Genomic DNA, 25771 nt, shown 5'->3' with positions numbered 1-25771 from the left:
CTACAGACGTCCCAGGTCGAAGGCCCAGGGCTGGCCGGGTGTCTCTTCAGTGGAGGGCGTGAACCTGTCCCAGGTGGTGGCTGAGGCAGGCCCTAAGTCATCTGCCAGGCCCTCTGGACAGGCTCTCTCAGCACTCCTGGAGTGAGGGCCTGGGGTTCTAGCCACACAAGGCTCTGTAGCCCAGACAGGCTGGAGAAGCTTCCCGGGTGGCTTGGTCTGGTGGGGCTCTTTTAGGGAGGGGGACGGCCACTCCCGGAGGTGAGCACTTTCGGAGCAGAGTGGGGCGGCTGCACCCAAGCACAGGACAAGGGGCCGTGAACCTGGGGTCTTGGCGTGCCCGGCCCCAGCATGCCACCTGGCAAAGGTGGGAGTTCTGGAAGCTTCCTTCTACCCTGGGACCAGAAGCCCCCTCCTGCTTCAAAGGATCTCGTGGGTGAGGAGGGGTGGGCCAGGGTCGGGAGGAGGGAGTCTTTTCTGAAACCAGGACTGGGACCTGCACAGGTGGGAGCTGGAAGGGCACCACCTCCACCCAGGCATGGCAGGGCCACTCATTTGCATGCAGGGGCCACCGAGGCGAGAGTCGCCACCACCGCCACCACTGAACGGATTTGAGCAGAAGCTCCGTTTTCCTTCTGTTCTTGTCTCTCTCAAGGTCAGAGCCCAAGCAGGGACGGTAACAAAGGCGGTGCGTCCCCCATTCAACCTCCCCGCGCCCGCTGGCCGCTCCTAGAGGAAGGACCTGGGGAAGGGAGGGGAGGGCAGGGCGTCTCCGAGGCCTGGCCCTGGGCGAGGCTGCCCCGGCAAACCCCTGCCTGGCAGGGGGGCCACTGTGGGGGCCCAAGAAGCCCTGTTCCCTCCTGGGGCTGGGAGCTGTCCCAGCTTTGGGACGCAGCCGCGGCCGGAGGTCACTCTAGAGTAAGCTTCCTGTGGAGCCAAGGGTCAGAAATCAGGCTCACTCTGGGAACAGGTGTCCGCCAAGGTCAGGGGTTATCCAGGGTCGCCCTCAGCCCCTGGTCTGGAGCCAGTACAGGGCTTGATGGGGTCTGGCCCCGCCCCCTGTTCTGCCCTGCTGGGCCTGGGGTCTACCCAGACTCAGGAAGGGACTTGTCCAGCCCGTGCCCAGCACCCACTGCCCACATGGCCAGGCCACAGGGCTTGGGATCAGCGTCCCACAGCCCCTCAGCCTTCAAAGGCCGCGACGCCAGGAGGAAGCTAAAAATATGCGGGGAGAATTTCTCATTACAGAATAAATTGGACCCAATCCGCTGCCTGCCCTGGTGCCGGCAGCCTTCAGAAGCCCCATCTCAGCCAGGCAAGGATCAGGCGGCAGGGGTCACGGGGCGCTGGGGCCTGGGCAGGTCACAGGCTCCACTCAGGGCGGGAGCCCGACCGCTGTCCATCGCCCCCCACCTGCGAAGCACGGAGCTGGGGTCTGCGCTTAGCCCCAGGGGTCAGGGGCGTTTCCCCTGGGCTGGGTCGCTGTCCTTGAAAATAAAAAGGTATCCCTTTCTCCAGCGGGTAACATGAAAATCCCCACCCCCATCCAGCCATGGACCCAAGATTCCTGCAACCCCTGCAGCCAGTGGTGGAAAAGAGCAGGCACACAGCCCCATTCCCAGCTCACCCTCCTCCCTCCTCCCCAGCTCCCATCCTTCCCATTCTCCTCTCTTCACACTCTCCTCCCTCCCTCCTCCCCTCCCTCCCTCCTCCCCTCCCTCCTCCCTTCACACCCTCCTCCCTCCCTCCTCCCCTCCCTCCCTCCTCCCTTCACACCCTCCTCCCTCCCTCCTCCCCTCCCTCCCTCCTCCCCTCCCTCCCTCCTCCCTTCACACCCTCCTCCCTCCCTCCTCCCCTCCCTCCCTCCTCCCCTCCCTCCTCCCTTCACACCCTCCTCCCTCCCTCCTCCCCTCCCTCCCTCCTCCCTTCACACCCTCCTCCCTCCCTCCTCCCCTTCCTCCTCCCTTCACACCTTCACACCCTCCTCCCTCCCTCCTCCCCTCCCTCCTCCCTTCACACCCTCCTCCCTCCCTCCTCCCCTCCCTCCTCCCTTCACACCTTCACACCCTCCTCCCTCCCTCCTCCCCTCCCTCCTCCCTTCACACCCTCCTCCCTCCCTCCTCCCCTCCCTCCCTCCTCCCCTCCCTCCTCCCTTCACACCCTCCTCCCTCCCTCCTCCCCTCCCTCCCTCCTCCCTTCACACCCTCCTCCCTCCCTCCTCCCCTCCCTCCTCCCTTCACACCCTCCTCCCTCCTCCTTTCACACCCTCCTCCCTCCCTCCTCCCCTCCCTCCTTCCCTTCACACCTTCCTCTCCCTCCCTCTCTCCTTCCTCCCCTTCCCACCCTTCTCCCCTCCCTCCTTCCTTCCCCCTTCATGCTACCCTCTGCACCCTCCTCTCCCTCCTCCTCCCCTTCCCTCCTTCCTTCACACCCTCCTCCCATCCTTCCTCTCCATTCACATCCTTCTCCTTCCCACTCTGTCCCCTCCCTCCTCCCCTTCCTCCTCCTTCCTCTCTCCCTCATCCCACCTTCAGGTCCGGGGCCTGAACACAGACCCGTTCTGCAGTGTCCAGACACCACCAGCGTCCAGAACTTTCCAAGACAAAGGAAATGTCCCTGCCCCCACCAATCGCTGTCCGCCACAGTGACTGAGGCCCCAGACCTCTCCCCACGGCGACCGAGACCCTCTCCCCACGGCGACCGAGGACTTCTCCCCATGGCGACCGAGACCCTCTCCCCACGGCGACCGAGGACCTCTCCCCACGGCGACCGAGGACCTCTCCCCACGGCGACTGAGACCTCTCCCCACGGCGACTGAGGACCCCTCCCCATGGCGACTGAGGACCCCTCCCCACGGCGACTGAGGACCTTCTCCCCACGGTGACTGAGGACCTTCTCCCCACGGTGACTGAGGACCTTCTCCCCACGGTGACTGAGGACCCCTCCCCACGGCGACTGAGGACCTTCTCCCCACGGCGACTGAGGACCCCTCCCCACGGCGACTGAGGACCTTCTCCCCACAGTGACTGAGGACCTTCTCCCCACAGTGACTGAGACCCTCTCCCCACGGCGACTGAGGACCCCTCCCCACGGCGACTGAGACCCTCTCCCCACGGCGACTGAGACCCTCTCCCCACGGCGACTGAGGACCCCTCCCCACGGCGACTGAGGACCTTCTCCCCACAGTGACTGAGGACCTCTCCCCACGGCGACTGAGGACCCCTCCCCACGGCGACTGAGACCCTCTTCCCACGGCGACTGAGACCCTCTCCCCATGGTGACTGAGGCCCTGGACCTCCAGTTTTATGTAACTTAGTGAAGTAACGTGAATAGCCATGTGTGGCTTTGTGTCCCACAGCAAAGCACTGGGTGTTTCTCAGGGGCTGGCTGGCCTGGGACGGGGACGTCAGTGGCCTTAATGTGGGGGCAGTGGTGGCTCAGGCCCCCCACAGAGGAGATGGGCACCTGGGGGTGAGATCCCTGGAGGTGGGGAGTCGAGGGTACAGGGGTCTCAGCACCCCCAGAAGAGGCACAGAGCCCTCCGTCGCCTGCCAACCCCTGAGTGACTGTGATTTGGCACATGGGGCCGCATCCCTGGGGCACCCCGGCACCAGGGCGGCAGAGGAGCCCTGTCTCTATCTCCCCAGGATGAATGTCGGCCCCAAGCTGTGGGCACAAGCCGGCGGCGCAAGGAACCCAACGCATCCCGCCTTTGAGGCCACGTCCCCAGCGCCCACCCGCCCCTATTTCACAAGTGGAGAAGCCCCGCAGTGAGTCCACTGGACTCCAGCCTGGGCCGGACCCGCTGCTGAAGCAGAGACCCCCCCCCACCCAGAGGCAGGGACCTGATATGCTGCTTGTCCAGTGGGCACACCGAGGGGCAAGGGTGGGGGTCATGGGTCTGAGACACCTCCCGGCGTGGGGTTAGGATCTGAGCAGGTCACACCCATGTGTGTGATCGCGTGTCCCGCGGGGCTGCGGGCGTCCCATCCACGGAACTGTCCGCGTTGCTTAGCGTGTGTGCGTGTGTCTACGAGGCTGTATTTTGTGGGTACCTGTGCCTGCGTGTCTGCGTGGGAGAGGTGGAGGAAGCCACTGCCTGTCCCCCCAAGCTCCCAGGCACCCGCACACACACGCACTCCCACGGGCACACACACGCTCACAAGCCGAGCACCAGCCGGGACCTGGGGCCTTTCGTTTCTCGCCGACAGGCCCCTCTCCGGCTCTGAGCCCAGGAGAATCCCTGGCTAACAGTGCATTAACCTCGGGGGGCTGCCAATTACTCTGCACCAACGCGGGGTGCAGCACGGGCCCCGACAGGCAGAGGGGACGGAGGCAGCAGAGCCCCTCTCCCTGCTCGAGCGGGGGCGGCGGCTGGGCTGGGGGCTGGGGCATGTTCCGACTCCGGATGGCAGAGCGTGGGTCTCTCCTGACCTCATTAGAGTAATTAATGTGCCTTTTGAAGCTGGTGAAAGCGCTCAGAGCTGTGGGACGGGGGGCGCAGATCACAGGGTTGGGGGCCGGGGCTGGTGTCTCCGTGCCTGTTAAAAGTGCGTCCCAGAGGGTCAGACATGGAGACAGAGACGGACAGAGACAAAGTGAAGGAGGCAGATGGAGAGATGCAAACGGGAGTTTGGAGACAGACGCAACGGCCAGACAGATGGGGAACAGCAGAGCCCGGGGCATAGGTGTGACCTGCTTGTCCCCAGTCCCACACACAGCCAGGCTGAGCCAAGCTGCCCTCCCCACCTGCAGTCTCAGGGGCCTCCCTCGGGCTCTGCCCTCACTTTAAGCGTTGCTTCCCCAACCTTCCCTGCAGGATTCCCCTAAAGAACAGGCTGGGGTGGGAAATCAGGGAGGACTTCCTGGAGGGGGCAGCTGAGGCTGGGGCAGAGAAGGACCGGGGCACTGGAGGGGGAAGGAGAAACGTAAGCAGAGCCTTGGCAGGCCTGGTCAGATGGACATGCCCAAGGGAACAGATAGTACCAGGACAGGGGACCCTGGTCTGAGGGGGCGATAGCCTGGCCCCCAGTGGAGACAGCCCCTCCCAACCCTGGCGGCGGACAGGGAGGGTCGGCAGGTATGTGAGATGCAAACCTGGGGGACTGCCCATCCCCCAGTGGATGTGAGGACACGGTGGGCTCAGGAAGTGGAGTGACAAATGGGCTGTGCTGGACTCGCTTTCTCACATGAAGGGTTAGGACCAGGGAGACAGCCAGAGAACTGGGTGGCCCAAGGCTGCCACCTGGTGGCAGCTCCTCCTCATGACAGGGCAGTGGCAGCTCCAGACAGGTTGCCTGTGGGGAACCTCAGGCCGTGGGTACCCACGCACCATGGTCTCTCCAAGGCTAACCTCATGGGGGACAGGATGACAGGCCAGGGCTGGACTCCGCCCAGACACAGGCCCCTGCAGGAAGAACAAGGCCCCAGGGAAGCTGATTAAGCACCTTGCCTGGGATGGGGTCTCAGGCTCCAAGTTCCACAGGAGGCAGATGGGGGAGGAGTGTCCAGCATGGGGGCCCAGGCCGCAGGGAACTCCAGCCTCCTGCAGCAGAGCTCTGGGGCTCCCTGGAATCATTGCCAGAGGTATCCATGAGGGTGATGTGGGGATACTCCAGGGCAGGGCCCATGAGACCCAGGCTGAAGGGATGGCATAGAGGGGGCCCTGGGGCAGGGGCTTTGACGGATGAATAGGAGTTCTCTCTAGGAAGAGAGATGCTGACAGGCGGGGCCTCATCCCAGGCAGCTGGAGATGGGTTCCTCACTCGGGAGCAAGGCTGGAGAACCCAAGCATGGTCGCAGATGGGGAACCGAGGATGGCCTGAGCCCTGCTCTGCCACCCACCCCCACACTGGCTGCACCAGTACACACGGGTCTAGAGGTGGCATGGGGTCAGCACCAGCTGCAGAGACATGGCTGCATTTATTGTTCCCAGCCTGGCGAGAAGGTGTTCCCAGAAAGGTTCCTTGGGTCACCTGCCCACCCAGCCTTGGCTCTGGGCTGCCATGTCCCCACGGGGGCAGGAGAGAGGCACAAGTCACAGTCAGGCAAGGGAGCCTCAGCGTCCTGGGCGGTGGCTGTTGGGGTCCCTCTGGTCTTCACCTGGGACCCTCGGCCAGGCTGGGACAGCATCCGGGAGGCGAGGCTGCATGGTCCAGCGGTGGGTGCAGGTGGCAACAGATGGGCGGGCTGTGCAGGTTCCAAAAGGAGCTCTTGGGTTGGCACTGGGTGAGACCAGCCCCGGGGCCAGCAGGGGAATGAGCGGTGAAGCAGGGGGTTGCTGGGCACTGGGGTGGGCCCCATCTCCTGTCCTTCCCTCATGGCTGCTGGAAGGGCCGCCTCCCTGGCTCAGCATCTGAAAGCAGGGGGTCAAGGGTGAGAGGGAAGGAGTGAAGGGCCCGCCCTGCCGGGCAGAGGCTCACCCAGGTCAGACAGGGGCAGGCAGCCTGTCCAGGCCCCTCGGTCCACCAGGGCCCAGCCTCCCTCCCCTGGCCTCCCTCCCTGGCCTCCTGGGCCCTGCGCAGCTGCCCACCCCGGGGGAAGGGGCCCCCAGCCAGGAGGTAGAAGAAACCTGGGAGGAGTTCCCAGGATGGAGTCAGACCATGGGGAGGGATCCCAGTGCCTCCCTCCCTGGGGGATCAAAAAGTCAGAGCTGTCCCCAGAGGCCGCCCTGTCTCCTGGTCTCCCAGCCTCCATGCCTGCCACCCAACAGGCCAAGGTCCCCCCAGCAGCCACACTGCAGCGCAACATACCCATCATTCCCTGCCCAGAACCCTGCTAACCCCTGACACCTGCCTCAATGCCCAGGCCTACCCCAGTCCCGCCCGGCATCTGCCCAGCCCGGCCGCTCCCTGCTGTTCCCTCGGCCTGAGACACTCTTCCAGAAGCCAGCCCCATTACACCAGGGAGAGGCCCTCCCTGACCCCGCCCGCTCAGAAGCATCCTGCAGTCAGCCCCATTACACACAGGGAGAGGCCCTCCCTGACCCTGCCTGCTCAGAAGCATCCTGCAGTCAGTTCTCCACCTGACTTAGACCTCATCTCTCAGGGAGGGGCCCAGGTTGAGCACCCACTACCCTAAGCCCTGCAGCCGCTTTCCTGCCTTAAAGAAGCAAGAAGGCTGACCACGGTGGCTCACGCCTGTAATCCCAGCACTTTGGGAGGCCGAAGCGGGCAGATCACCTGAGGTCAGGAGTTCGAGACCAGCCTGGCCAACATGGTGAAACCCTGTCTCTACTAAAACTACAAAAATTAGCCAGGTGTAGTGGTGAGCACCTTTAATCCCAGCTACTCAAGAGGCTGCGATGGGAGAAATGCTTGAATCTGGGAGGTGGAGGTTGCAGTGAGCAGAGATCGTGCCATTGCACTCCAGCCTGGGCAACAAGAGCGAAACTCCATCTCAAAACAAAACAAAACTTAGGTCAGGTGCGGTGGCTCACACCTGTAATCCCAGCTCTTTGCGAGGCCCAGGCAGATGGATCACCTGAGGTAAGGAGTTGGAGCCCAGCCTGGCCAACATGGTGAAACCCCATCTCTACTAAATACAAAAAATTAGCGAGGCGTGGTGGCGGGTGCCTGTAATCCCAGCTACTCGGGAGGCTGTGGCAGGAAAATCGCCTCAATCCCGGAGGCGGAGGTTGCGGTGAGTTGGGATCGCGCCACTCCACCTCAAAAATAAATAAATGAACAAACATTTAAATTAAAAAAAAAAAGTTGTAAATGGAGGCTGGGAGAAGGGATGAGCCCTGCCCAGTGGGGCCGTGGCCTGACTACCGCTGTCAGCTGTGATTGCAGGGACCACTCCATGGCTTGGCCAAGTCCCCGGGGTCCTGCTGAGTCTCCAGCCCAGCCTGCCAACCGAGGCCCCAGAGCTGGGGAAGGGTGCACACCATCTCAGATTCCGGGACTCAAAGACCGTCTCCTCGTCGCTGTCCAGCGAGGCCATCTCCGTGGGGTCCTCAGTGTTGGCGAGAAGGCCGTATCGCCTCCGCTGAGGCTTCTTCAACCTGGAAGTAGGTCCAGGCATAGTCAATGGCCCCTCCCCGCCAACCCTGCCTCCTCCTTCCCTCAGGACTCTCATTGCCGTCCTCTACTGGACCCCCGAGCCCTGCTGCAGACCTCCCTGGTTTTGCTGTGCCTGCTTCTTTCATGTCCTAATCGCCAAGTGATTACCATTCACTCCCATGGCGATGACAGTAAGACATGTGCCCTAGCAGGCCCTCCCATCTCCCCTGCGCCAGGACCCCAGGAGAGGCACGCTGATGTCACTCCCATTGCACTGATGAAAAGAATGAGGCTCACACAGGGGTGAGACTTTGCCAAAGACAACAGAATGGAAGCCTGTCTCAGGGCCAAGCCCCTGGTGGCCCCAGCAGCCAGGGAGGCAGGGAGGGCGCGGCATACAGGCAGGGGAGAGCGCGCAGCAGGTGCTTCCACAGGAAGAGGTGTGGAGCACAGGGGAGGCTCTGCACAGGGCCCATAAAAAGCAGCATGGCGGAGTGCAGGTGCTCACATCTATAATGCTAGCACTTTGGGAGGCCAACGAAGAAGGATCACTTGAGCCCAGGAGTTCAGACCAGCGCGGGTAACATGGCGAGACCCCATAGCTACAGTAAAAACTTATAAAAAATAAAAAGAGGCTTGACTTTGCCAGGGTGGTGATGGGGAGGGATAAGGTCCTCGCAGTGTCTCTCCCACCCGGGAGAAGCAGCCACACTGGGTAGTCAGGAGCCCAGAGGAGACTGGACCCACAGGCCAGGGAAGCCGGGGTGGCCTGAACAGGCAAAAGCCCCTCCTGCCCAAGGGCTGCCTACAGCTGGAGACCCCCGCGAGGGTCTGGGGACGCAGCTGCACCTCCCGGGCTGTGGGAGCACCCAAGGCGGGCACGCGGCCGACCCTGGCGACGAACCAGCTTCAGTGGGTAGAAGCAGAAAGGAAAATATCGGGACCCCACGGAAAGGCGTGGCGGCAGGCGGGAAGATGAGAACGAGGACGGGCATCCGGCGACAAGGAGCCAAGGAGGCCCCCTCGCCCCGCCAGGGCCTGACCCCTGCCCGGCATGCTCCGGCTTCAGTGGCTCCACCTGGGAAACGGGCAGCGTCACCCCCAAGTTAAGAGGCGGCGGCGCTGGGCACCTCGAACCCCAGGCGCAGGCTAGAGAGCGGGTGAGTTCCGTGGCCCCTGCACCGCCCACACCACGTGACGACCCCGCACAGCACCGCCCACGCCCACTCCAGCAGGGAGAGAGGGAGGGAGGGAGGGAGGGAGAGAGGGAGGGAGGGAGGGAGGGAGGGAGGGAGGGAGGGAGAGAGGGAGGGAGGGGAGGACCCCGCGGCCGGGCACGTGACGCACTAGGCGCGCGCTAATTGGCCACGGCTGGGAGACGGCGCCCGCGTGCGCCTGACGCACCTAAACGCCCGGATCAGGAAGTAGAGCGCGGTCAGGCCGCAGAAGCCCAGGATCACGTAGAAGGAGCGCGTAAGCGCCGAGCCCGATGCCCCCGGCGGACGCGCGTGCGTGCTGTTGTGCGGCGCGCCCGGCTGGCTCCCGTTCGTCACGGCCGGCGGCGGCGACAACGTGACCTGCGCGGGGCGCAGCGGCGAGGCCTCTTCGGCACCGCACGGCAGCGCCGCCAGCAGCAGCGCCAGCAGCAGCAGCAGCAGCGGCGGCGGCTGCAGCACGCGCGGCCCCATGGCCCGGTGGAAGCGGTGGCGGCGCCCCGCCCCTATGCGCGCTGTCAGTCAGGCGCGCGGAGGTGATGCCGGCCAATGGGGCGTGGAGGCGGAGCTTGACGTCGGGCCCCGCCTGCGCCTGGTGAGCCCCGGCGCTACCCACAGTGCCCCGCGCGCCCGCCGCGGAGCTTGCTTCGTCGACCCGCTCCAAGGGATCAGGACGGAGGCCCGGAGCCCGCCCGTGGGAGCCCCGGCAAGGCGCAGCAGGCAGAGCCCAGAACTGCCAGCCCAGCGTGGGGGGTCGCGGCTTCCGAGGAAATGGGGCTGGCAGCGGGGGAACGGGGCGGACCCCGACTTCAGGACCTCGGGCCGCTCATTCCCACCCACTTCGGGGCGGCCCCCGCCACTCCTGCCCCGGCCTCACGGACACTGAGAACACGTCGGCCACATCCAGGGCCCAGGAAGGTGGCGTCCCGCTCCCCAGCCTGCTGCAGGGGACCCGGGGCTCGGCCCAAGACGGGGCCTGACAGCGGCTGCGCGGCCGCCGCTCCCCCGAAGCCGAGTGCGCCTCAGATCCCGCGGGACTGGAGTCTCCGCGCTGCGAACCCCCTCAATGGCGAGCCCCCCGCGGTCACTGCTCGGACAATGACCCTTGCAGTCTTCCTTGTCGGGTCCTGCTCGTGCGCTGAACCGAGGTCCGCAGGCTTTTCTCCCAGTGGCCCCGCTCCGCCGACAGACCCCCCTGAACCACAGACTCGGCTTTCTGGGTGCACACGTGGCCCTTTATTCGAATCCGACTTTCACAGGGCTCCACATCGTTGTGGGCAAGGACTGGCCGCCCCGTAAGCTGCCAGCGCACCGCAGCCCGTGCTCCAGGAGAGACTCGAGGCCCTGAGCCCGCACCTCACTGGCGAAGCGCCTCCTGGAAGGAGGAGGAGGGAGGGAGAACAGGCGCGGGCTCCAGGCGGGGGACCCGGCGCTCCCGGGAGGCGCTGCCCTGCACCCAACACACACCGAAAGGCGCCCGCCGCGGGGCCATAGGTGCGGGAGAGCAGGACTCACTGAAACGCCCAGGTGTCGCCCGGGACAGGGCTCAGCGCCACATGCCACTCTTCCCGAAAGCACTTACAGGGGACAAGCCTCCTGGGCAAGCGGCTGCCTCCAGCTCTTGTTCCAGGTGAAGTCCCTCCTGGGACAGTGACCCCAGAGGTCATCGCTGCTCTCAGGCCACCCTTCCCCGAGTCCTGGCCGGGCCCCTTCAACCTGCCAAAGCAAAGCAGCGTTACTCCCGACGTCCTCCACGGGGCTCACAGCTGCCCCTCCCGGCCTCCCCGGAAACAGCCACAGCCCCTAGGAAGGTCTCAGGCTAGTCAGGGGGCTGTGACCTCAGGCTCCGTCACAGGCCAGCATGCCCAGGGCGGGTCTGCACCTTGGCGCAGCTGGAGCCAGCTACCCGTATGGGATGGAGCTATGTGGGCCAGTGTGGGCTCTAGAAAAAAACTAATGGCGGCAACAGACATCAGAGAAAGCTAAGAGTGTGACTTAAGAGGTCTGGAAAAGACGGTCAATTGATGAGCAAAAAATCCAAAAGGCGGGGGCGTTCACTGGTCTCCAATCCTGCTTAAGGGATCTCATCTATGAGCCAGGCATGACTGGGCCCAGGCTGCACCTGGCTGCACGTGGGGAGCGTAATGGCCGGGCCTGACTTTAGTTCCAGCTTAATTGAAAAAAACAAAAACAAAGTTAAAAAAAAAAAAGGAAAAACAAAAAACAGTCACAGGAACATTCCCCGGGCACATGACTTTCAGTGAGCTCTCAACAAGAGGGATGTGGACACGAGCGGAAGGAGTTACCTCGAATTACAGGGCTATTTCCACATATGAGCTAGCCAAGGGAGCAGCTTGCGTCTCAGAGGGTTCTGTTGGGCGCACAACACTTCTGTCCTCCGAGGGCTGCAGCTTCCATAGGCTAGCAGAGAATGCTCAGAACTCGTGAAGCAACAGCAGAACTAGCTAACCGGCTGGCCGTCTGAGGTCGCCCTGAGATGCCACGTGCCTCTGCTCTCTGGCCTGCTTCTAGACTGAGGCAGTCCAGGTCAGCGTCAGGTGCACGTCCACTGTCCCTGCTAAGCTGCCCGCACAGTCCAGCCCTCTGGCCACCACTGCCAGAAGCCTCCCAGGGCTGCCCTGAGGCCTGAGCTGCCCGCTCCCGTCCCCCGCCTGGCTCCCCTACCCTGACCAGCGCCAGTCTGCTGGGCCTCCCTTTCTAGCTCTGCAGGCCCCAGGCAAGGCTTTCAGACCCACTGCTTCTCCACCTTCTCTCTCTGCTCAGGTCTGGCTGCAGGAGCCCGCAGCAAGGAGTGTGTGGTGCAATGCAAGGGAATTGTCAGAGCAAGGTTCATTTCACACGGTCTTTTAATCGGCTTCGTAAAGCCAAAGAAAACTGCGTACAAGAATTCCTCAGCCACTGCAAATACAACATCGATGGAGTATGCGTACGTCTTCCAGTAAAAAAGGACAATATAAATAAACATCTTCAAGAACCTCTCAGGGACGTCTGCACGTCTACTGTGGGGCGCACAGCACAGATGGACGCAGGGGCTGGGGCTCCAGGGCAGTTGCTGCCACACCCGCCGGGGTCCTACCACACTACACTCAGAAACGTCACACGGAGTTGGAAAAAAGCCACAGCTTGCTCAGCTTCCGACAGAGCGGATTCACAGTCCGTTCGATCTCAGAGAAGTGAATGGGGCACCCACTTCATGGGGCCAACCCCACTAAAAAAAAAAAGGCAACGCAACCAAAAACTAAAACAAAAACCAAAAACCCACACAACCCCCGATTTTTTTGAAAACTCATGGCTCGTGGTCAAAAAAGTAAATGCTTTTCAAAATGTTTTGAAACCCCTCAAAAAAAAACAGCACTTCCTTAAAAAGAAAAGTCTAGTAACGAGGCCATCCCGGCGTCAGAAGCGGTCAGGCTGGGTTTGACAAGATCAGAACCGAAATGACTACGAAAGTGGGAATACAAGGAGGTGCGTTTACTACACATTAACGTTCAGCGAAGCTCCCACAATCTTTAAACACACAGCCATTGGAAGGACGATCTTGAGCAGGAAGGGTTTTTACTCGTTGTGTGTAGCTGAGGACAAGAAGCAGGCACAGTGTAAAGGCACCGAAGCAACGAGAGGCAGCTTCACCCCAGAGGCCAGACCAGGGCGCGGCCTGCGGCCGGGGAGCAACCACCCCCCACAGCCGAGGGAGGCTGGCCTGCGGCCACACATGCACCTAGCTGACTGCCCAGCGGGCCCTCGCTCTCCCTTGCCTTTTTGGTCAGTCTCATTTGGCTTTTGCGTCCTGCGATAGAAATGGCTCTGAGGACAGATGCGCCTCTTCTGGGCAAGCACAGTGACAAGGTCTGAGTGTCCAGCCTAAAGTGCTTGGAGAGGGCACCAAGGTGAACCGAGCTCCCACCGCAGGCCACAGCAGCGTGGCGCCCTCGGAGTGTGACTTACCGTAACTGTCATAACTGTCTCTGTAGGACCCGCCCGAGCTCCGGTCACTGTAGCCACCACTCTGACTCCGGCTGCAAGACAGACAAATGTTGAGTACCGGAAGGTACCCGTCTACTTCTGCTCTGCCACAACAGGCTGAGCCGCCGGCCCCCATGCCAGCCGTCCCTTCTGGGGATGCAACAAGGACCCCAGCAGGGCAGAATCTTGGAAATCGTCCAAAATCTCCACCAGCCTGTCCCCCAGGCCCTCCCGCTTCTGTGAATGTCCTGAGCAGTCTCCTCTCCTCTTGGCCTGGGCCCCCACCTGCCTCTGCTCCTTGCCCAGCCAGTCTCATCTCAGCTCCCCCAGGGACCTGGGACCCGGGACTGAAGCTGGCCATCCCGCAACCACCCGTGCTTGGGCTGGCCTCCCCCTCACCTGCTATAGTAGTCTCTGGAGCCTCCGTAGCCCCCACTCCTGGACTCGAACCGGTTCCCCCCATAGCCTCGGTCCCCTCCTCCTGCACATACAGGAAAAAGTGAGTACCAGCTCCCACCAGCAGTACCTCACAGCATCCCCAAGGGACCCGCTCATGGCACTCACCTCTAGAGAACCCACGGCCCCGTCCTCGGCCCCCGCGGAAGAAGCCCCGGCCCCCGGCAGAGCCACCACGGTACCCACGGGATCGGTTGTCTGACGACTTGCCTGCCTGGTCTACTCGGATCTGCCGTCCATCTACAGACTGGAGACAGAGGGCGGGACGGGTTAGCGGGTGGGTGCCCCATCCTCGAGATGGGACTCCCGCTCAGCACCCTGATCCTCACCTTCCCATTCATGGCCATCATGGCATCCTTAGCGTCGTCAATGTTCTCAAAGGTGACAAACCCAAATCCCCGAGATCTCTGGGTCTCCCTGTCTTTCACAACCACCACTGTGCAGGGGAGAGAGATCTGCAGTCAGCACCCAGCTGTACTTCCAGGTAGGAGGAGCACAAGCCCCCCCCGCCCAGGGCCGCGGGCCCAGCAGCAGCCTCACCTTCAGAGATCTGTCCGTACTTTGAGAAGACCTGCTCCAGCGACTGCTCATTGGTGTCAAAACTCAGCCCTCCAACAAAAAGTTTGCCTTCATCTGATGCCATGGCGGCCTGTGGCAGACACCAATGAAATCCTCAACAGGGGTCATCTCTCACCACCTCTCCCCGCTTCCTATTTTATGTAAATGACATGTATTTTTTAGGGGAAATATTAGAAAGTCAGATTTTTATTTTTCATTATCTCAAACTCATACCTAGGACTTATTTTTTTGGGGTCGGGGGCAGTGTGTCTAGCTGTCACCCAGGCTGGAGTGCAGGGATCACTGCAGCCTCCACCTCCTGGGCTCAAGCAATCCTCCTACCTCAGCCTCCCAAGAAACTGGGACTGTAGGTGTACACCACCACGCCTGGATAATTTTTCAAAATTGTTTTAGTAGAGATGGGGTCTTGCTCTGTTGCCCAGGCTGGTCTGAAACTCCTGGGCTCAAGCAATCCTCCCACCGTGGCCACCCAAAGTTTTGGGATTACAAGTGTGAGCCACCGCACCCAGCCACCTAGGACTTCTTAATTCAAATAATTTACTCCATCCACCCCCAAGACTGAAGGCAGGCCGCACCCATTTCCACAACGGGTGTCTCCCTTCCCCCACAGCCTTCCAGTTGTGCCCTGGGCAGGACTGCACTCTCAGGTTCTATTTCCGAACTAGTGCCAACTCCTACCCTAACCGACTGACATCTACTTGTTGCTGGACCAGAACGTGCTTCTGTTCACTATAAAATGCCTCCTGAGACTGGGGGGGCTGGCTGTCAGGGAGGCTGCCCCGTCCTGGGGGGCACCTCAGGGCAGGTACTCACTTCCATAGACAGGACCTCGGCCGGGAATCGGGAAGGGATGGCCCCGGAAGTGATAAGGCAGCATTTCCAGGCAGGGGAAGTGGCATTTAGGAGAACTGGCTATTTAAGGGGGCGGTCAGTGCTGACACAGACAAAGCATTCATTGGCTGGGAATGGCCGCCACCCAGTGGCTCTGAGAACTAGACTTGGAAGTCTGGCACTGGGAGCTGTGCCAACTTGGACCAAACTTTGGGCGCAAAGCACGACGTGGCAGACGAGGAACCACACTAGAACGGGCCACGCCTACCCAAGATTTACGAGGCCGTCCTTTCCCTCATGCAATCGCAATGGGAAAAGGAGGAAACTAAGGCTCGGTAAGCAAAAGCGTTGGTGTGTGGATACCTCCAGCCCCAAGGCCGGGAAAGCGGCCCTGGAGACCGGGCGCGCCACGTGGCCCCGCCCCCGCCGCGTGCGCATGCGCCCCGCGCGCACCCTGCGCCACTCCATCCGGGCACTCGGCGCTCCCGCCATTTCGCTGGGCACAGCCTCGAGCTCGCGGCCGCCATTTTGCGGCGGCAACCGGGTCGCCGGCGGCCCGGACCGGCGGGGAGAGGCCCTCTGGCCGCTACTCGGCCCAATCTCCCGCTGTCCCTCGCCGCCGGCGGGGCGGACTCCACCCCGGGCCCGCCCCCTCCCAGGGGCGTGCCGCTGCGGCCCCGCCTCGCCTGGCCGCCGCAGGCCGCCCGCCGCCCCGAGCTCCTCGGAGCCGGTGCAGCCAGGGCCCTCACCACTGAGTCGGGCAGGTCCCTGACGCAAGCGGGAACACGACGCACCACAACGACCCGAGCCTCCTAACGCGCGAGTGAGGGGGGGCGTCCCCGAGCCCGGCCTTATATACGCCTCCGCCGGGCCCCGCCCCCTACACATCCTGGGCCAATCAGAGGGCGCGCCTGCGTCTTATATTCATGAGCTGGGGGCCGAGTCTATCTCGGTTCCGCCCCCTCCCGCGCACTGTTGTCGGGCTCGACTATTGGCCGAGACGTTTGCAGTCCGCAGTCCTCCACCCACGCTCGAGGGGGCGTGACCAGCGCGCGGCGGGGCGGGGCTGACCCAGTTACGCGTGCCCGCTCCCTGGCCTGCGGCGGGGAACAAATGGGCCTCTAGCCCCGATTCCCAGGCCTCCGGCCTCATGGGGACCTCTGGGTGTCACTGGGACCCCGACTTTGCCTGTGCTCCAGCAGTCCCGACATAACAACCTAGCCCAGATCCCCTACCCAACCAAGACCCGGCTGTCAGACATCCCAACTTCATCTGAACCCCGACACCTGTCGTGATATTCTTGCCAATACAATCGACGTCCCAGTTTTCCCAGCACCCCAGCACTCCATTCCTGCCATCAACCCCATGCCCACCCAAACCCCAACAGAGACAACCCCATTCATGCGAACCCCAATATTCGCAATCCCAATTCTTCCTACATCGCCACACTTTGGTGCACCCCAACTTTACGCAACCCAGTTTGCCTACAAACTCCAACCCGCACCCAAGCCTAACTCCCACTGGAACCGCGATTATCACGGCTGGGTGCGTGGCCCACACCCCCACACTCGCCTGGCCGGATAGTGTTGTGCGTCCCTGCTGTCGGGTGCAGGCGGACACCTCGAGTCCCCACTGCACCCCAGCACTCAGCCCGGCCCTCGGCCTCCCCTCCCACCGTGCTGCACACCAACGGCGCACTCGCTCCCCACGCGGGGCCAGGCCCACTCTGCTCCTCCACCCAGGCCTTTTCTCTCCTTCCACAGGCCTCCCCTACTGAGCCTCGTTGGCGGAGGGGAGTCTTAAAGCCGCCGCCATCTGGAGAACCAGCTTTACAAGGACCCTCACTCACTACTCTTCGGCGGCCCCAAAGCCTCTGGGGGGCCCTCTATGGCCATCACTTGCTCCTCGCCCAGGAATCATCTCATGCCGCCGCCTCCCTCAGCCCTGGTGGAAGAAGCCAGCGCGGACCCCTGCCTCTCTGCCTCAGAAAGTCTTCGGAGGGATGACCCTCTGCTGACAAGCTGGGGGAAGTTGGCGTACAGAGACCCCCGTTTTGTTGCTCATCCCAGGGAAATCCCGGCCCCACTCCTGACCTCAGACTCACTTCCACCCTCAAGTGGATCGAGGTGGGGGTAGCCAGGGGCGCTGTCTCCAGTGACAAGGTCTCTGGGACCCCTCATGGGCTCAAGACCCCCTCCCCCAGGCAGCAGCTGTGTGACTCATCACCACCCCCTCTGCACCTCGGGCCCCCCCACTACAGCCGCCCCACTCCCCGTCAGCGGCAGCCGGCTGCTGCGTCAGCCACTCACGCAGGGTGGTTATTAAAGGAGAGAGACATCAGCACCGAGCTCCCCTGCGCCCGCCATGCGGGAGGGGCCACCCACCCACTGGAGCCCCAGACGCGGGCGCCACATGCCCAGCCTGGGAGCAATTCAGGCCCATTCTTTCTGATCTGCCCCCCCAGCCCCCAGCCCCAGCAGTCAGCGCGGGGGACGTTCTCTGCCCCAGAGCAGCCCTTGTAGGGGGGGAGTTGGAGGGGGTGCCTGGTAGTCACAGCGGCCCCTGCATAATTGCGTAATTCTTGCCGCTCCCCCCAACCCATCGTTCCCTGGTTCTGTGAGCCTCTGCCTTTTCCTGGTTTTGCGAAGCGCCGTGTTCATTCATTCATTCATTCATTCAGCCAGTGCCTAGTTATTAAGCGCTTACTACGAGCGGGTTCCTGGGTGCGGGCTCCGTGAGTGTCCGCAGCCATCCTGGGTTCCCAGGGTGGCGTTGACACAAACCTACGCACACCTGCCGCTTTGCATCTGTGCCGAGCACTGTGCACCGGCTTCCAGGTGTGGACCTGTGTCCGTACCTGTGCCTCTGGGGTCAGCTGCGTCTGCGAGCACCTGTGACTCCCAGGTGTCTCACCGCGATCCTGTGTCCCCACCGGGGGTCTCAGGCGGCTGGGACCCCTTCATCCACCCTTGCTGGCCACTGACCATGCGGGACCCGACCGGGACGCGCTGCTCGTTGCGGACACCAGGGGGCGCTGCGGCCTCGCTCCGTCCGCGGCGTTTGGGTCGAGCGCCCGGGCTCCCGGTGCCGCCGCTCCACGCAGACGCCTCGCGTGGGAGAGGGGGCCCCGCCGCCCAGCCCTGCGCGGCCACAGCGCACAGTCCTCGAGGGGTCCAATCTCGCGGGGCGAGGACGCAGCCTGCGTGTCGACCCCCAGCCTCCGCCGCCCCCGCGCCTCGGCCCCAGCGGAGGAGCTCAAAATAGCCGCGCCGGGCGGGGGCGAGGCTGCTATTCCGGGCACGACGCGCGGGGCTCGCCCCTGCCCGGCGAGGCGCGGGGATCAGTCAGAGTCCCCGAACCTGCTCCCCGCGCGTCTGTCTTGGGCCCCGTGGGCCCATTCACAAATCCGCCCCCTTTCCAGCCTGCCGTCTCGGAAGGGGCGCGCACCTCCTGCACCCTGATACTCCTCCCGGGCCTCCGCCCCTGCATGACGTCGCCATGGAGACGAGGGCGGAGCCCCCTCGCTCCCGCACCGCCCACTCCGCCCTCCCCACGGGGCCCCGCCCGCCGGACGCCGGGTCCTCCCCCGACCCCGACTAATGACCGGGCGGGAGGCGGTAGAGAGCGTCTAGGCCTGGGACGGGCGTGGCCAAGGATGAAAGGCGCGTGGGGGGGACCCCGGGGCCGCATAATTACCGCCCCCTCCTAGCCAGGCGGGGGCCGGGACCGTGCACCTGGCGGCCGCCCCGCGGGGGCGCAGAAATAGGACCGTCCTGGCAGAGGCTGCAGCCGGCCCAGCTGGCCCCAGTACGCGGGGCCCAGAGCCAGGGTGGGGGATGCAGAGACCGGGCGTGCGGGTTGCCAGGTGTGGCGCACATGTGTGCCCGTGGGCAGAGGACAGAGACACAAGCTTGTGTGGACACGAATGTGTAGCTATGTGCGAGTGCACACGGCGTGGTGAGTGCAGGGACCCCAGGCCGGCCTGCGTCGGTGCGCAGGGCATATAGGGGCGTGCACGCAGTCTTGGAGGTGTGTGCACGGAGCCCCCGGCACCCGCGTGTGTGCAAAGACACAGGAACCCGTCTGCGTGGCGCTGTGTGTGCAACCCAAGGAGGTGGGCGCTTGGACTCCAAAGTGTGCGCTTATCCGGATGTGGATGTGGGGGCAGCCGGGGACAGGGCTGGGTGTGCGTGACTCGGGTGTGCCGGGACCCACAGAGCATATGTGTCCATGCCTGGTGCTGTGACTCATGTCCCTGGGGTGGGCACGCGTGCTGTGTCAGCGGGAGCCGCGCCTCCCAGGGCAGCCCAGAGTTCCAGAAGCCCAGAAGAGGAAGGGTTAAACCTGCCTCTTCCCCCAGCTCCCAGCTGAGTCCAGGGCTGGGATCTCAGGTCCCCTGGGAGGCCCCGCGCGCCACCCCCCCACCCCGCCCCACCCCCGGGCCTGAGATTCAGGGGCTGCTACACAGGAAAGCCGGACTGAGCTGCTCCCCAGCCTCAGTTTCCCTCCTGTTCCTCGGATGCGGTCGCAGGGTGAGTCGGCTTCCCTTCCCTGTGACTCACCCCCTCCCCACAGGCCTGAGTCACAGCTCAGGAATGTGGAGGCTGGGAGGCCCTGTCTACTCCTGCCCCGGCCAGGCCATCCCAGCAGCCCAAAGGCCAGGCCTGGGCCACAGAGGGACATCCCCGGCACACACACCCCGCCACAGGCCACACACAGGTGCACACCCACACCCCTGCTTCGTACCCACTGGACACAAAGTCATACACCATGCACTCGGCATCCGGAGACCCTGCCTGCCACAGGCACACGCAGTAGACAGGCTGGGGACAGGACGGACCCCGACCTGCCCTGGGGTCACACACCTGTTTGCTCTTTCAGTACACAGGATACTGCAGAGACATAGGTGACCCCTTCTGCTGGGGCGCAGACCAGCCAAGCACATGTGGCGGACGTGCAGTGACGTGCACCCATGCGTGTCTGTGACGTGCAGATCAGGTGTCTGTGAAAGGCCCAAGACCCTGCATGGCCCACGGACACCCTAAAGCTGACCGAGGCTTAGGCTCGCCTGCGTGGAGGCTGGGGATGCAGCCACCTAGTTTCTGAAACTGGGAAAAGGTGTGGGGGCTCCGGAGCCCCCACCTCCATGCAGCCTCAGATGTTGCTTAGCAACAGATGCGCGCTCTGGGGTAGGCGGATGGATCTCCACCTGGGCCCAGTTCCCTCTCATGGGACTACAGGTCCTGTGCCTAACAGAGAGGCCAAAGAGTGGGGATTTCCTGCAAAGCCAACCAGGCTCAGGGTGGCCCTGCCTAGGGTGGGAGGTATCTCCATGGCAGCAGTGGAGTGGGACAAGTGGAGAGTATTTCCCCACTCTCCCAGGCAGCTGCAGGGGCTCAGGACCTACGGAGTGCGAGTGAAGACACCTATGTTGCATCTTGCTGGAGAGGCACCTGGCACCTGCCCGCCCCCGCGTGCCTGGAGGGTTCCCACATCCAGACGGACAGACGGGCCAGGGGACACCTGTCCAGGCAGCCATGGCTGCTCAGCCACAGTCCCTGGAGGGTCAGGGGCCCAGCTGTGAGGCAGGCGGTGTTCAAGACGCTCTCTGGACCGCACTGCTTCATCTGAGAGGTGGGCATGCCAGCAGCACCTCCTGGGGTTAGAGGCGCACGGGGAAGACCTGGTAGGAAGTCGGTCAAGGGCAGTTAGCAGCGAAAGACAGCTCCACGCAGCGCCAGGCTTTCCTTGTTTGCTTCCTTGATGTGGCAGTCCACATGGAATCATCCCGTATGCAGGCCGGGAACGCTGGCTCATGCCTGGAATCCCAGCACTTTCGTTTGAGTCCAGGAGTTTGATACCAGCCAGGGCAACATAGCTAGACCCTGTCTCTACAAAAAAAAAAAAAAAAAGCAAAATTAGCTGGGCGTGGTGGTGCTCACCTGTAGTCCCAGCTACTCAGGAGGCTGAGGCAGGAGGATCGCTTGAGCCCACGAGTTCCAGCGAGGCTGCAGTGAGCTGTGATGGAGCCACTGCGTTCCAGCCTGGAAAGAGAGTGAGACCCCGTCTCGAAAATACTAATAACTGGGGCCAGGTGTGGTGGCTCACACCTGTAATCCCAGCAATTTGGGAGGCCAATGCGGGTGGATCATTTGAGGGCAGGAGTTTGAGACCAGCCTGACCAACATGGTGAAACCCCTTCTCTACTAAAAATAAATAAAATTGGGCTGGACGCTGTAGCTCACGCCTGTAATCCCAGCACTTTAGGAGGCCGAGACAGGCAGATCACTTGAGATCAGGAGTTCGAGACCAGCCTGGCCAACATGGGGAAAGCCCGTCTCTACTAAAAAAATACAAAAATTAGCCGGGCGTGGTGGCGGGCGCCTGTAATCCCAGCTACTCCGGAGGCTGAGGCAGGAGAATCACTTGAACCCGGGAGGCAGAGGTTGCGGTGAGCTGAGATCGCGCCAATGCACTCCAGCCAGGGCGACAGAGTGAGACTCCGTCTCAAAACAAAAACAAACAAAAATAATAATTATCCCGTATGCTAACTCTCCTGTTTCACTTGTATTTCCAACATGCACAGAAAGACTTTTGGAAGGCATAGGTTGGGGCTCGCCTGGGAACCCCTCTCCATCCCCCACCCAGACTCCAGCAGGCTGAAGTCAAGCTTGGCTGGGCAGCGGAGGCTCACTGGTGCACAGAGGGGTGAGTGGGTGAGTGTCTGTGGCTGGAGGCCCTGGGGGTGTTCCTGCCCCCGCCCAGGCGTGTGTTGGTTGTGGGGGAAGGCTGCTGCCCTCTCTGTATCTGGTCAGGGCCCTCTTTGTATCTGGTGACAGCTGCGGGGTGTGGTGTGACTCTGCAGGCTGGAGTTTTGTTCGGGGAGGCCTTGGCCCAGGCTGAGCGAGGAGGTTCTGTTTGTTTTAGGGTCACACAGTGGATTGAGGTTGGGGACAGGTATATGGGGTGTGTCTGGGGGGGGGGGTTGTGTATCTGGGAGCCTGGCACACCAGCCGCACCCATAAATGCGTGGCCTGTGGAGGGCTGTCCCGGGCGTGCTGGTCGGGGGTGTGGGATGGCTGTGCAGGCCCCTCGTGGGATGGCACCCATTGGTTTTGCTTGCTCTCCCCCAGGGCTGAGTGTGGGTAGCGTCCTGGGTATGGGGCGTGTGCCCTCCGTGGAAACCAGCTGTCTCCCTTGCCCCGCTCCGCCCACATTCCAGAGGGGTTGGGGGTGCCCTCCCAGGCTCCCGCCCGCTCCTCGACCTCCGACCTCGGCCCAAGCCCACTCCCTCTGCTCTGGCAACCGAGGAGGCAGCTGGCTCCAGGGAGGGACTGCAAGGCGGGGGAGGAGGCTGGAATGTGCCCCGGGGTGAAGGGGGCCCCCAGAGAGGGGGCGGAAGCAGCGGAGGGACGGAGGGGCGGAGATGGTGGTACTGGGTTGGGGAGAGCGCCAGAGATCGGGACAGAAATAGAGAAAGGCAAAAGAAAGAGAAATGGAGGGAGTGAGAACCAGAAAGAGGGTGGAGGCAGGGCCCAGGTGACAGCCTCCCCTCCCCCACCCGCTGGGCTGGGCTGGGCTGCTCACCTGTCCCAAGTGACCCCAGAGGCAGCCAGTTCTCTGCCCTTCCAGGGCTGGGCGGCCCGTGGGTGGGGCTGCACCAGGCTCCTGGGTTGGGCCCCAACGCCCTTGGCCACGGGGTGGTGGCGTCCCCAGCCTCCAGCCCGGTAACTCCCATTCCCATGGTGCTGGGAGAGGAGGGCGGGTGGGGCAAGGCCCTGTGGGGGCGGCTGTGCCCGGGCACTGGCTCAATCCCTCCAACCCAGTGGCTCCAAGCCAAGGGCCTGGCTTCCACTGCTGTCCACCCTAGCCACCTCCCAAGGCAGCTCCAAGGGCCCATTCGGCCACCCCCAGAGGACTCCGGCCTCAAGCCAAAAGCCATGACCTCCACTGACCTTCTCCTGCCCGCCCACAGCTCCGCGTCTCCCCAAGCACCGCTCACCTGTGAGATCACCGCCTGGCAGGGACGCCAGCACGGGCTCCCAGCCACAGGGCAGCTCCCACCCTGCGAACTCCAGCTCTTCCCAGGCCGCTCCAGAGGCCAGGCTGCACAAACACCTTGGCTAGTCTCCCCACCTGGCACAGGCCCTGTTCACTCCAACCACTGCCTTCTCTGAGCACACACCAAGTTGGAGCCCACAGCCAAGCAGCGGGCGGCCACGGGGGATTCCTGCCTCCTGAGTCCTCAACTCTCTTGGCCCGGAGCTCACACCGGCATTTCAGATTTTCTCCTTCCCCGTTACCCCTGCCTTGCCAACCACCTCCCTGTGGACTTAAAGCCACCACCTTCCGGGCACACCGTAGTTCCTTTTTCGTCTCTACCTCCCCCAGGGTGAAGCCGCCAGGGTCCCCATCGATCATCGATCCAACTCGACCGCCCCCCAAAGTCCAGGCCACGGGTCCAGCCACCTCCCAGATGTCCTGGCCGCCGCTCCCCCTCACCTGCTCTTCCTCCCTGGTCCCCCAAGTCATCCCTCCAGTGGCCGACTTGGGGAATCACCGTTTAGGGTCCTTGTCAGCCTCGCCTTTCCTCCCATCTTTGATTTTTCTCCACCAACTGACTTCCCGGTTGCCCCCGAAAAGCACTCGGTTTCACGTTTCCGGGCCTTGGCACACGCCGTGCCCCCTACCTGGCGCACCCTTCCCGCTTCCTACAACACTTGGCAAACTCCTGCTCCTTTGGCAAAGCCTCAGCCCCAAAGTCCCCCTCCTCCTAGCCTTCTGTCTGAGCTCCCCCAGCCTAGGGACCGCGGGGAGGCTGGGCCGGGGTCTGGGACGTGCAGTGGTGCAGGGGTGGGGGCAGCAGGAAACGCGTTGGCGTGAAAGGACGGGTGCACGTGAGCGTGCCCGTGCCGGGGGTCCACGTGCGGCGCCCCGGGGCTCGCCCCCTCTTCCGTCCAGGCCCCGCCGCAGCCGTCAGACCCTCGGCTGCGCCTCCCGCCCCCAAGTTTGCAGACGCGCGGGGAGAGAGGCGGGGCTGCAGCGCCTCCGCGCTTGCGCCTGCGCACTCGGCGCTGCCGGGCTGAAGTCCCGCCTTCTGGAGGCTTCGTCGCGCTGCTACTGGGGCACGCCGATGAGCGAGCGGTGCGATCACCAATGAGGCTTCCCCGCTGGTGGGCGGGGCCTGGGCCGCGCGACGCGCGGACGGGGGCGGGCAGGGCGCCCTACCCGGGGTGACGTCAGGCTCCTTTCGCGGCGCGTTGCCCTGGAAACCGCGTTTCCATCCCGGCGGGTTTCCGGGGGCCGCCCCCTCCCATTCAACTTTTTCCTCAATGGTGGGGGGAAGGGAGCGATCCAGGGCCGACCCCGCCCCCCGAGATCCCAGCGGTCCCTGCCCTCTTTGTGCCTCAGTTTACCTCTCCGTGCTTCCCTACGCACACTTGGCCTTCGCCTGCCGCCCCTCCGCCCGCTGCACCCCTGGTTGGGCTGACCCTACCAGGCCAGGGCTCTGAGCCTGGAGCTCCATACCCCACCCCACGCCCCCAGGGCACAGCCTTGACCCCTGGGATCCCCAGGCTGGGGTGGGGGTCGGCATCCCGAGGGGCGGGTCCTGGAGTGCAGGGGACGCGCCCCCCACCCTGCAGGCTACAGACACAGCCCCTGTGATTCAGCAGGTGCTTCAGACAACATCCTCCTTCCTCCTTCCCACCCCGCCCAGCGAGGGGGCGGTGGCGCCCTGGGGCCCTCGCCCTGACCCCAGGCCTGGCGTCGGTGACCCGCACCCCCACCCTGAGCCCCGAGGGGACATCCGCACCAGGGATGGGGCGGGGGGGGGGGTGCCGCCTGACTGGGCATCCGCCTTCCTGCCGTGGGCGTGCGATGATTTGGGGTTGACTGGGCGTTGGGAGGGGCAGAGGGGTCTCAGGAAGGTGCTCCCAGGCCACTCCCTGAACCTGTGCCCCTTCCCCTGGGGGCTCCTGGTACTGGGGCCCCTAGAGATGGGATAAGGGGTGGAGGTCACATCATTGAACAAACACCCCAAATCCTCTGGGCCAAGTGATGTTCCTCTTTGGGCCTCTGTTCTCCCATCTATAAAATGGGAGCCCAATTACTTCTCTTAGGCAACTCTTGTTACCTGAGGAAATACAGGTTAAAAAATTCAAAAAAAGACGTGAAATAGTGTTATTGCCTCATCTCTGCCCAGCCCAGACATGGGTGGAGGTGGGACCCCAGAGAGGACTCAGTCCTGGTGAGGCTCACGGGGAGCTCCAGGCTAGGGACAGAGAGAGGGAAGGGTGGGGTCTGCGGGACGGGGTGGACAGGGGTGGAAGGCGCTGGCTGGGGAAGTTCCCAGACAGCAAGGGACAGCCGGACCAGGGGTGTTCCTAGACAGGGGCAAAGGCCGGGAGGTTTGGAGCTGAAGGCCAGGTCTGGGAAGGGCTGGAATGTCAGGAGGTGTGGCCAGAGAGGCCCCCCAGGGCTGGGTCAAGCCAGGCCTGTATCACCTGCCAGCCCAAGGTACCCTGCGGAGTCCTAGGTCCTCCCAGTCGGCCTGGTGATCTCCCTGCAGCAAGCCACACAGATGAGACTCCAGGTGGGTGTGGCAGAGTGGGAGTCCCCGACTCCTGTGGCTGGGGAGAGGTGGTGGTCGCATCTCCCCCATACTGGCAGGTCCTGAGGGGGCCAGGGTCCTGCCCAGGCCACGAA

General features: G+C 63.4%; 1 protein-coding gene and 2 long non-coding RNA genes across 12 annotated transcripts; 1 reads left to right on the top strand and 2 right to left on the bottom strand.

Annotated features, from left to right (window-relative positions):
* Positions 1-5884: 5884 nt before the first annotated feature.
* On the bottom strand, positions 5885-10283 carry FAM174C (family with sequence similarity 174 member C). The gene is made up of 3 exons (XR_004669419.3): positions 9405-10283; positions 7886-8002; positions 5885-6352 (listed from the first exon to the last, which is right to left on the bottom strand). It is a non-coding gene; the product is annotated as a family with sequence similarity 174 member C (long non-coding RNA).
* Positions 10284-10427: 144 nt separating this feature from the next.
* On the bottom strand, positions 10428-24061 carry CIRBP (cold inducible RNA binding protein). 10 transcript variants are annotated; one of them, XR_004669418.3, is made up of 8 exons: positions 23567-23714; positions 14195-14303; positions 13984-14090; positions 13763-13901; positions 13598-13679; positions 13181-13251; positions 10797-10930; positions 10428-10589 (listed from the first exon to the last, which is right to left on the bottom strand). XR_004669418.3 is itself a non-coding variant. In XM_063600734.1 (7 exons), exons 1-7 carry the CDS (start codon positions 23594-23596, stop codon positions 10926-10928), a joined length of 543 nt encoding a protein of 180 aa, XP_063456804.1. In that variant the 5' UTR covers positions 23597-23715; the 3' UTR covers positions 10428-10925. The 10 variants fall into 10 exon arrangements, 8 of the variants coding, with proteins under 8 accessions (XP_063456804.1, XP_063456806.1, XP_034807711.1 ...); XR_008622207.2 differs by lacking the exon at positions 23567-23714 and adding an exon at positions 15814-16049 and having other exon boundaries at positions 14195-14364; XM_063600734.1 differs by having other exon boundaries at positions 10428-10930; positions 23567-23715.
* On the top strand, positions 15262-17743 carry LOC130540994 (uncharacterized). Its single transcript, XR_008955030.2, has 2 exons — positions 15262-15399; positions 16828-17743. It is a non-coding gene; the product is annotated as an uncharacterized LOC130540994 (long non-coding RNA).
* Positions 24062-25771: the final 1710 nt, after the last annotated feature.

This window comes from Pan paniscus, chromosome 20 (assembly GCF_029289425.2).
Source record: "Pan paniscus chromosome 20, NHGRI_mPanPan1-v2.0_pri, whole genome shotgun sequence".
NCBI classification, from domain to species: domain Eukaryota; kingdom Metazoa; phylum Chordata; class Mammalia; order Primates; family Hominidae; genus Pan; species Pan paniscus.
This window is presented reverse-complemented; position numbering and strand designations above follow the sequence as displayed.

What these genes read in the sequence shown, in the direction of transcription:
- CIRBP (XM_034951819.3), bottom strand. Translation starts at nt 23,596, where the DNA reads ATGACTTGGGGGACCAGGGAGGAAGAGCAG. An exon ending in GTACGGACAGATCTCTGAAG is followed by an intron (nt 14,091 to 14,194) that starts GTGAGGCTGCTG and finishes TCCCCTGCACAG; the next exon opens with TGGTGGTTGTGAAAGACAGG. An exon ending in GGGCCGTGGGTTCTCTAGAG is followed by an intron (nt 13,680 to 13,762) that starts GTGAGTGCCATG and finishes CTGTATGTGCAG; the next exon opens with GAGGAGGGGACCGAGGCTAT.